Source organism: Odontomachus brunneus, unplaced genomic scaffold (genome assembly GCF_010583005.1).
Source record: "Odontomachus brunneus isolate Ranch 3 - 2012 unplaced genomic scaffold, Obru_v1 Obru_scaffold_148, whole genome shotgun sequence".
Lineage (NCBI taxonomy): Eukaryota > Metazoa > Arthropoda > Insecta > Hymenoptera > Formicidae > Odontomachus > Odontomachus brunneus.
In genome coordinates, this window is record NW_022639598.1 from 905,327 (window position 1) to 916,321 (window position 10,995).

The following is a 10,995-nucleotide window of genomic DNA, read 5'->3' on the forward strand; positions in this document are numbered from 1 at the left end:
GGGGGGGGGGGGGGGGACGCCGCGACCATTCCGCGGAAAATCGAAGTCGCGAGCAGTTTTCTCCGTTTTCCCACTCCCTTTCATTTTCTCTATTTTTAACATTGCCCACGGCGATTCACGCATAAGTGCATAACTCGATTTCTTCGGATACACATTCACGCGGACACACATAACACAATAACACGCACACGCGCAACACACATAACAGAAAAACACACACACACGCGCGTACTTCGTCTGTATATTCGCTTTGTGGCTAGCGTGTTTGTGGTTCCGCCGTGCGAGCGCGAAGAACGTGGCGATTCCCTGAATTTTTATCGAATTTTTATTAAACTGCGCGTGTTATGTCTGAACCAACGGCGACGGGAGGAGCGACGATGCGTGAGAGTGTGTTTTATTAGGTGTCAATTCACGATACGAAAATATTCCGACCGTCACGAGAAGACCAGAGCTAAACGATCGACTCGCGCTCAGAAAGCAAAAACTCACGGTGCATTCGCCCGCAAAATATTCGTGGCGCCGTTGCTCGACGGGATTAACAATTATCGGAATGTGCCTACGTTCGACACCTCGTACGGCGGATATTTAGTTGAGAACACCGAGGGCGACACGCGCGCGCGACGACGATATATGCTCGTGTCGATCGATGAAATAAACGTGGATCGAGCAAGTTGAGGAAGGGAGAAACAGAGCGACGCGAGTCATCGACGACGACAACAACAATAACAACGGCAAAGCGAGAGAAACCGTCGTGTATGTTCGCTGCATTCGTAGCCCTTAACGATCTAGTCGCTATTAACCGTGCGTAATGAGATAATGTCTAGAATAATTGTACGACGTGTGTGATTGTAGCGTGCGTTTACCAAAGATTTTTGAACTTTTCACGCTAAGCATTCCTAAATGTTAATCACGGTGGCACACGGTGTGTAGAGAGACATTTGTCAGTAAAAAAAAAAAAGGGAAAAGAAAAAACTGCCACACACTCTTTATCTATGGTAGCTGTAAGGGCACCCTGTACATATGTATATACTATACATACATACATACACATATATATATATATATATTATATATATATACAAACTCATAAAAAATCGGACGATATATATAATTGTCTATGATTTAAGACGTTCCGAGACGCGGAAACGCGTACGGATTATGTCGAATTCCTGGGATCTGCGGGACTATTTTCTTTAGCGAATCGCGTAAAAGTCTCTCTCGAAATGTGTTGTACCGTCGGTCAAATAAAACCGTACTGAAAGACACTTCGTGAGTGTGGCGTCGTGTACTTCAATAATCCCGAAGACGTCCGGAACGAAGGACTCCCGGTTTGTTTGATACCCTTCTCATTCTAGACGTCTCCTCGCTTGTAAATCCCGACCAATCCTCTCGTGATGAAACATATAGATTGGAAATCGAAATTTATTAAAAACTTTTAAAGATATTTAAAGAAATTTATTAAAAACTTTTAAAGATATGTTTAATGATAATGATAATGCTTTCGGTGGATTCTCAAGAATCTAATAATACAAAATTCTAAATTTCTATAATAATATTCTAAATTTCTTGAAGAGCAAAATCTCACTCAGAACGAGTAAAAATTCACTTGAAACTACAATAAAAATATTACCTCATTTAAAATTGATTGTAGTTATGCAAGAATAATCCAATCATATAAAGCACGTTTTTCGAAAAAAATTATGAAAATGATTGATACAAGATTTATAAATGATTTAAAAATATAAATAGTACAGAGATTTTTCACAACCGTCCAAGAAATCAAACATGATTAATTTTTCTTTTCTTTAATTTTTTTTTTTCTATTCATTGATAAACTTAACCCTTAATCAAAAATGGATATAAAAGACGCAATTAATTGAAAAGAAAAACTTTCTTAATTAATTTTAGGTTCTCATAAAGCTTGTAAATGTTTTGTTTTATGTGAAAAAATAAATATGGGCTATTCACTAGTAATAAAAACTAAAAAATTAATAAATTTGTAGATTTGTATGGCTGGCCAAAGGGAATTTCCAAGCCAAAAAATAAGAAGAAGATAAATTTGTAGGTTGAATCATTCTTATATAACTATGGTCAATTGCAAATGTTTCGTTCAAACTTAGAGTGGATTTTTACTTGATGCAAGTAAAATGTTTTTTAATAAATTGGAGTATTCCTATGACGATGGAATACATTAAATTTACTCCTCAATTTCGAGTAAAAGTGCTTACTGAATGATTCAAAATGGAGAATTCAATCTGCACAAATGAAAGATAATTCCAATGATTCGATTGTCATGTTACTTTCTGAGTAAAATTTCACTTTGAGAAATATAAAGAATACAAGCAGACTCGATATAAGGTAAGTATCACAGAACGGTCGCGTTGGACAGACAACGGTCCACGAAGAAGCGGTGTTTCTTCGTGTGAGCGCCGGAAAGTGTCTTGGACGGAGACTTGGCAAAGAAATGGAGAATCTTTTGTTCGTTCGGCAACCCCGTCTCCTCGGTCTCCTCCCAGTCGACGGCGAGCGCCTTCGACTGCAGGACTTGTTCGGCGGTGGACCAGCTGAAACGTACTAGCCGCGGAAAGCCGAACACCGCGTCCACGTTCGCCGACAGCCAGTTCTTCGTAACCGGATCATTGGGATAGCCGCTGCCGTACTCCATCCCGAAGGCGACGTCATCCTCGCGGAAGCGCCACGCGCGGATCGCGTGGTCTCGCGATACCTTGGCGCAAATACTGGCCGCGCTAACGATCGGGTACGTCGCGTCAGCCTTCTTGGCAACGACGATCTTCACGCCGGGGAACACGGCCTTCAGTCGCGCCTGATAGGTCTCCGGTTTGCCGACGGTGTCTACGTAGATCTCGGCGACATTCACGCCAGCCTCGATCGCCGCCTTGGTCAGCTCGATGGCCGATATCATCGATGTCTCGTTCAGGGAAACTTTGGTGCGACGATACATACCGTTGGCGATCACGTTCGGCGAGATCGCCTCAATCGCCCAACCCATGCAGTCCCTATGCTCGCATATGTCGTCGAATATCTCGTCTCGTTTCTTCTCCGTCAGGCTCTTGGAGTCGGCGCAGCCGAGCTCCACGAGCAGTTGTTTGCGCGATAATGGCGCGTACGAGATGCCATAGACCATCGGGCCCAAGACTGGACCACGACCTGCTTCGTCCACCCCCAGTTGACATGGCTCGTCCTTGCACACCTGCGGTACCTGCGATAAACCAATTCTGCGACTATCCTCTTCGTTTCCATTCAATCTTTTCGGATCTGTCCGTTTCTTCAACGATATACAGTTACTTTTATCAAAAATGACTGTTATCTCAAGAGTAAATCCAATATAGATGTGCTGGTATTCAAAATGCATGTACCATGTAGCGTGAGTAAACTGTGTGAAACTGGATGAAGAGGTATCCAATGAACAAAACGTATAAAGATAAAAATTAAGTCCAGCATTGCGATGCTGGTATTCAAATAGTAGAATGTAGGGTGCATAAAATATGTGAAATATGATAAGGAGCTATTCAATACACACAATGAATAAAATATATAAAGACAAATTCAAAAAAGAAATATCAATGATGTTTAAAGTGGTGATAGCCAATAAGTAATATAGCCAATAAAAAATATTTAAAAAGTAGTATGTATATATATATATGTATATATATATATATATATATATATATAAAGATAAAAAATAAGACTAGTATTGTGAGATGCTGATATCCAACTAGCAGAATGTAAAGTGTACAAAATATGTGAGATAGGATGAAGAGCTATCTGATGAGTAAAATGTATGACAGATTCAAAAGAGAAACATTAATTTGTTAAAAGTAGTGATAATCAATGAATGAAACGTAAAAAATAGTAGCATATCAAATAAGTAAAATAAGTGACAAGTAAAAGATGCACAGAGAATGATGTTATTTCAATGAAAGAATATCCATTTCCTGAATAATGATACGTTTATCATAATGTCAAGGTACAAAATGTCCCAATATTGAATAAATAAATGCCTGGACCTTTTTAGCACACTTTGGCGCTGTTGCATACAAACATATTTTTTCAAAGGTAAACATGCTTTCACTCACCGCCGAAAAATAGACCTTATTGACGCTGTGATCACTCAGCTCGAAAAGCGAAGTTAAATCTTCCTTGCGAGTGACGCCATTGACTGTCTCCTTCCATGACTCTTCCTCCTTCGCTTGATCAACATTCTCCGTCGCATCTTCCTCTGTGTCATTCATTTCTGCAATTATACACACGTAAATACCGACCGTAGCGAACAAGCCAACCTAACCTCAAACCGGACGTCCTCCTCTCTCTCTCTCAATAAATGGCTCCAGCGACTTGCCGTCCAACGCCATCCCTCGGACGTCGCTTCGTTCGGACGTACCGCCAATTCGAACGCGCACACGATACTATCGTATCGCTATATATCGATGTGTATTGATGCACATCGATAAGTACTATACAGATCGATATGTCATATATCGATATGTATTGATATTAAGTGTGATGGTTCACAACGACGCGGCTAGTACGCATCAGCTCAGATAGTTTAGTTAAAAAGAACAGATCTTTTATTACACACTCATACATACGTTGTAATGTAACTTTGATAATGAATTAAAATAAAATAAAAAATAAAAACACAACAAAAACATGTACCTTAAACCAGCAGCACATAATGCTTGTTTTCGTGTTGGATTGCTTGTATGAAAATACTTTGTTTTAATTTGTGCATTTTTGAAAATAAATAGAAATGCACCAATCAAAACAGTTGGTCTGTTCTTTTGTTTGCACCAGTGCAACAGTGCAGGCGAAAGAACAGACCAACTATTTTCATCCAGCAAGCAATCCAGTACGAAAACAAACACTAATGGTCTGTTCTTTTCAGCTGCACTGCTGAACTGGTGCAATAAGTTAAAGTGAGAAAACATATACTTATCTCACTTTAACTTATTGCACCAGTTCAGCAGTGCAACTGAAAAAAACAGACCACATGTGCTGCTGGCTTTACCTAATGTAGACCAGGGGTAATAATACATAAATGTGGTGAAAGGACCATTGAGAAAGAAAGAGAAAGATAATACGTAAATAGAACGATATATTTTTCAGTGACACGCTTTTAAAACAAGTAAAAATGCACGTGACGACAGAATTGCTTTTGAAACGTACAATATTGCAGTTGCCGTCGAGAGTTCGCAGCTGTATGAGAAATTACGCATCGGCACGCAACGATTTCGTGAAAGTAGTCGAAGTTGGCCCCCGTGACGGTTTACAGAATGAGAAGAAAATATTGCCTACTGAGGTTAAAGTTGATTTTATCAACAGGTTATCAATTACTGGATTAAGCAGTATTGAAGTAACAAGTTTTGTATCGCCGAAATGGATTCCTCAGATGGCAGATAACACGCAAGTTTATGAACAGATCGAGAAGAAAAGCGACGTGTCTTACCCGGTGTTGGTGCCGAATTTTAAAGGTCTGGAGAGCGCTGTCCGAGCTGGCGTAAAAGAGATCGCCGTGTTCACTGCCGCGTCAGAGGCCTTCTCCAAAACGAATATCAACTGCACCATCAAGGAGAGCATAGAAAAAGCTACACTTGTCATTGAGGAAGCAAAGAAGCACAATATCAAGATCAGAGGTTATGTATCTTGTATCGTTGGTTGTCCCTATGAAGGTGAAACCAAACCAAAGATCACGGCCTATTTAGCTTCAACATTGTTAGATCTCGGCTGTTACGAAGTCTCCTTGGGTGATACTATAGGTGTAGGGACACCAACTAAAATTGAGCTTGTTTTAAACGAGTTACTTCATGTGTCATCACGCAATATGAGTCATTATGCACTACATTGTCATGATACGTTTGGACAAGCCTTGGTAAACATATACACAGGTCTTGAAAAAGGTATAAGAGTCTTTGATTCATCAGTGGCGGGACTCGGTGGATGTCCTTATGCAGCTGGTGCCTCAGGAAATGTTGCCACTGAAGATTTGCTTTATCTCCTGGAAGGACAAGGTTTAGAAACTGGTGTAGATTTCAATAAAATAGTAGAGATTGGTGATTACATCAGCAAATATCTTGGTAGATTGAATCAGTCCAAAGTTGGAGTAGCTGTACTTGCCAAACAAAATCATCCAAAATGCTAGCTATACAATATTTAGATCTGATGTATCAAAAATGCAATTAAAAGAATTTAATTTTACATTCCAAATGACATCTATCAATATAAATTAATAATATTTATATTGTGCCAATTTTAGAGATTATATAATGTATAAAAAATATATAATCATTTTTATATTTGTACGACATATATATATACACATAATATACATGTAAATTTATACACACATGTATAAATTTACATGATAATTTATGGAAAAATATTTTTGGTAATTCATTATAACTTAAAGATTAATATTTGAAAATAAAGGAAAGTTTGACCAGTTGTTGAATTATACTACTTGATAAACTTTTTTATCCTTCAATAAAGTTTAGTCAACTTAAGAAAAGAGAAGAACATCAAGTAGGTAATTTGTAGAGAAAAGATTTGGAATATAAATATATCAGTCACATCTGTTTCTTTTTTTAAAAAGTAGACAGTTATACCAAGTAGATCCTTGTTCTCAGCATTATGTTAGTACCAAAAATTACTCTATTTTGTATTTTTGTACTCTTATAATTTGTTCTTAAAAGTAATAGCAATCAAGAAAACTTACTACATACTGCCAAAATTTTTTTGTTCAATCTGGTGATTAAACTGTAACACTCTAATCAAAAAGATTGGAGTCAAGAAAAATCTTTCCTGCTTAGGACACTTCTGACATCTTCTATTGTAAAGCATAAATCTTGAGCTGTATTTTAAGCTGCCACTGATTTCTGGAGCACACGTCCCCATCGAAATAAAATATAACTCATTCAAAAGTATTAAAAATGCCTATTTTAGCAACTTTGAGTGTAGTTTTCTCGAAAACTTTACGCGATACGCTATTTTCATGACTAGATTCGTACTCAGCGCCAAAAAATCTATTAGAAATGATTTATAGAATGTCGAAACACAAAAAAGGTCTTATTTTGTCGATCAGTGTTATTGAAGGAGATAGCAACGGTATTTCATATATTATTGTTTCTTTTATGTACGAGATTTCATATTATTTACGTTATAAATATCACAAAGTCTTATTAGAAGTTACAATTTAACAAATCAACTAACTTCGTATTTAGCGCACTTTGTTTTTATTGGTAAAGTTCGAAGAGAAAACTTTATAAAGGACTTACACTACGTCAACGTACGACGTCCAATATCCAATAGGCTTCCAATGTAGAACAGCTTTCCAATGTAGAATTGAATTTTCTATTAGAAAGCTATTCTCTTATTGGATATCGAACGTCGTACATCGAACATCGGACGCGGTGTGAATCCTGCATAAGAGAGAGGTTTAAAGGTACTTTTACATGGAGCATCGAGTGTCGAGCGTTAAAGCGATAGCCAATCAACGTGCCACTTTCCGCAAGAACTACAAGTATACTTCTGAACCTAATACGTTGATTGACTAACGCTTTAACGCTCGGACGCTTCTATTTAGGCTGCGTTCCGAAATTCACTGCCAGTACTGAAATTTTATAATATACGTAACATGAACTATAGATTTTCAGTACTGGCAGTGCATTTCGGAACGCAGCCTTAAAGGTAACTTAAAAGCACGTGTAAATTGCATAGACTTACTAGAATAGACCGCGGGAGTAATGGAGGTGGACTGTAAGTGAATGCGATAGAGAAATAGAAAGAGAAAGCTGCATATGGGCCCCCTCTATCCTTGTCTAGCCGCGCATGCGCGGTTAGTGTTCTCTAATTGAGTTGAAAAATAAAATAAAAAGTTCAAAACCTACATTTAAAACCTTACAGAAGTAAGTTTAAAAAGTAAGTTTTAACTTAAGGTTAACTCATTAAACCAAACTCCAAATTAAATTCAATCTTAAACTAAAGCCCTGGAGGAGGCGATAATGATATGTGACTTTTAATCAAAGCGTGGTGATGATGTCAATGGCTGTGGTGGTTGAAGCGCCGCCTTCTAATTTTTTGGCTAAGGTTCAAATCCAGTGCTCGAAACTTTTTTTTTCATTGTTTGTTATTTAATGTCTCTTTAAAACATAAATAGTTATTTACTTGAATTAAAACTCTTAGCATAAATTAAAAACTATGAGGTAATAATACCGTACTAAACAGCTCAAATGATAAACAGGTGATTGTCAGGTAAAAACCAAGTTAAAAACGTATCAAAACGATACTTGATTCCCAGGTGGAAATCACCTGTAAACCATGTTGATAACTTCGTTTATCAGAATATTTTTTTTTTTCTCATTAAGAATTTCAGTTTTTCAGATTTTGTAAAGCATTTATTATAAAATATACTATACAATCAAACACTAAACGTATAAAAGTTCAATATCAATAGTATTTCTATAAATATACTTAAAAATATTGAACAAGTCATTGACCTTTAAAAATACTGAGCTTATTATATAGCATACGTATTCTTTGTGATTACGTATTGGTTTTGATTTTGCAAAATTTTACTCTCATGTTTTAAACGAATATCTATATATTTTTGTATAATGAGTAAAATTAATTGGTGACGATGATCCATAAATAATTCTTGTTCGAGAAAATGCTTGTCATCATCTAAAATCGACCTTGGTAAAATTTTCAGTGTTTCCGTAATCAATTGATCATTCACATTTTTTTTAATTAAATATTTTTGTTTGCGAATTATTTTTTCCGTGCATTTGCAAATAAACTTTACATCATAAGATGCATACTTTAAACCTCCATAATTTTTGGCTTCTGTTAGCTTAGACTTATTTGTACTATTAATTGTATCTAATAATAGATCACGACATTTATCACAGTGAATTTTGCTTGTCAAAATACGCGCAATTCCGCCCGCAGTATGCTTAACAATATCTTCGGAGTATTCAGAAAAGGACCAGCCTTTATTTTCAGTCTTATAACAGTGTTCGAACATATGATAATTTTCATTTTGTAAAAAATCACCAACCTTAATAGTACAGTTTACTCTTGTTTTACTAATTTTAGAACATTCGTCATTATTATATATACTTTGTATATTAGTTATGTTATTTAAAGTAACACGTTCTTTTTTAATAAAGCTTACTTTTTGGTCGTTATTTTTTAACGATTCAGCATGCATAGTACAGTATTCATCGGTAATGCTGATATCTAGAAAGAAATAATGTTTGGTCGAAAGGAGTACAATTTGCTGAAGAAGATGTTATAATATCCAATTTGTTTAGTAACAACTTTTTATATGCAGAGTTGTATTGAGTTGTAGTGGGATTATTATTAAATCCATTCATTCTTCGGATAGATGAAAAAAACATTTCTATATGATCCTGTGATAACTTGTAGCTTAAGAGATATTCAATGACGTTATTTTGTATTAAATTCTTAGTAAGACTGTATAAATTTTTTAAACAAACAATAAATCCTAAAAAACCTGTGCTGACCGAATCACTCTGCAAAACTGATTTACGCACCGTAACTTCGCTGTTTGTATTTGTACTATTTTTATTAATCTCTGTGTTGACTGTATCGATTGATTTTGTTTTTCTTGTTTTTTCGTTCATTTCTAATTTTTCAATGTACTGAATATACTTATCTATTTTGTTTTCTACTTCTTTTAAATTAGTTTTATTAATACTTATTCGAGTTGTTGTTTTGTAAAATTTATTCCGAACATTTAACAAATCAAATATATCATTATTAATTTGACAAAAATTTGCTGTAGAAGAAGCATTTTTGAAGTCTTCATCTTTATAAGTAAATTCTAATAAATTTAAAGCGATTGAGACACTTCTGCTTAGCACTTGAGCTGCCAAATACACTTTCATTTTCTCTTTATAGAAATCAACGTGTCTATTACTAATTTTGCAAGCAAAATGTAATTTCACACTTTCTTGTACTTTCTGCAATTTTTTTATGAACCCCCAATGAATGTATTCTTGTCCATCGTACATTATTAGACCTTTTGTAGCAAAATAATTTCGAATAAGTTTTAAACAATGACAAGGATCATAAAAAATATAAACCGGTTTTAAACTACCTGAATGCTCAAAATATGGCTTAAAATTATCTTTGTCTTTATAATTCAGATTTGCGCCTAACGATTCGCAAGCTGTTCTATGGGCTCGATCGCCGTCGAATGTTACACTAACTACATCGATTTTTTTTTCATTAAGCTTAATCAATAAATCTTTGAGCAGGATTGATTTTTCTACGCCAGTTAATGAATGAATCAAATAATGAGCGACTGGAACTTTAAATCCGCCATTAATATTTACTAACATAAAAACTAATGACTTTGTTGCAATTTTATGTTCCCCATATGCGTTTGATTCATTCAACTGCCCACCTAAATCTACAAGACCCTTCCACGAATGTGTATTTTTATCCCATTCTTTATGCTGTTTAATGCTCATTTCATCAAAAGTGAGATTGAAAACGAGTTTTTTGCCTTTTGCCCATTCTTGGTTGACAATATCAGACACATTATTAATAGTTTTATCAGATATTCCTGGCTTGTACTCCTTTGCACATGTCCAACTGTTCAGAGTTTGAACACAAGGTATACGTTTTAAAAAACTACGTCTAACAACTTCATACGCAGCTGGAGAGTGGAAGTAGAGAGTACGGGCGAAGGTTTTCAGATTGGCAGGAAAAGGTGCTGTAGATTTTCGATCTTTCATACGTGCTAATAACTCTTTCATATGTGGTGGCAGGTAATAAATTTATATGCACTAGTGTATATACAATTTATTATAACGTAGTTTTCATATTGATAATGTACTATAATACAAAATCATACTGGATCATAGTATACATTTATACAATAAATAAATATATATATATATATATATATATATATATATATATATATATATATATATATATATATATATA

The 10,995-nt window shown here is 35.5% G+C and overlaps 2 protein-coding genes across 4 annotated transcripts; one reads left to right on the forward strand and one right to left on the reverse strand.

Annotated features, from left to right (window-relative positions):
• Nucleotides 1-1,440: 1,440 nt before the first annotated feature.
• LOC116850533 (ribonuclease H2 subunit A) lies at nucleotides 1,441-5,612 on the reverse strand. 2 transcript variants are annotated; one of them, XM_032828931.1, is made up of 3 exons: nucleotides 5,468-5,612; nucleotides 4,098-4,255; nucleotides 1,441-3,220 (listed from the first exon to the last, which is right to left on the reverse strand). In XM_032828931.1, the coding sequence occupies exons 2-3, from the start codon at nucleotides 4,251-4,253 to the stop codon at nucleotides 2,366-2,368; spliced, it is 1,011 nt and encodes a 336-aa protein (XP_032684822.1). In that variant the 5' UTR covers nucleotides 4,254-4,255; nucleotides 5,468-5,612; the 3' UTR covers nucleotides 1,441-2,365. The 2 variants fall into 2 exon arrangements, with proteins under 2 accessions (XP_032684822.1, XP_032684821.1); XM_032828930.1 differs by lacking the exon at nucleotides 5,468-5,612 and having other exon boundaries at nucleotides 4,098-4,824.
• On the forward strand, nucleotides 4,937-6,472 carry LOC116850534 (3-hydroxy-3-methylglutaryl-CoA lyase, cytoplasmic). Of its 2 annotated transcripts, XM_032828933.1 has the most exons (2): nucleotides 4,937-5,102; nucleotides 5,198-6,472. In XM_032828933.1, the coding sequence occupies exon 2, from the start codon at nucleotides 5,222-5,224 to the stop codon at nucleotides 6,158-6,160; it is 939 nt and encodes a 312-aa protein (XP_032684824.1). In that variant the 5' UTR covers nucleotides 4,937-5,102; nucleotides 5,198-5,221; the 3' UTR covers nucleotides 6,161-6,472. The 2 variants fall into 2 exon arrangements, with proteins under 2 accessions (XP_032684824.1, XP_032684823.1); XM_032828932.1 differs by lacking the exon at nucleotides 4,937-5,102 and having other exon boundaries at nucleotides 5,114-6,472.
• Nucleotides 6,473-10,995: the final 4,523 nt, after the last annotated feature.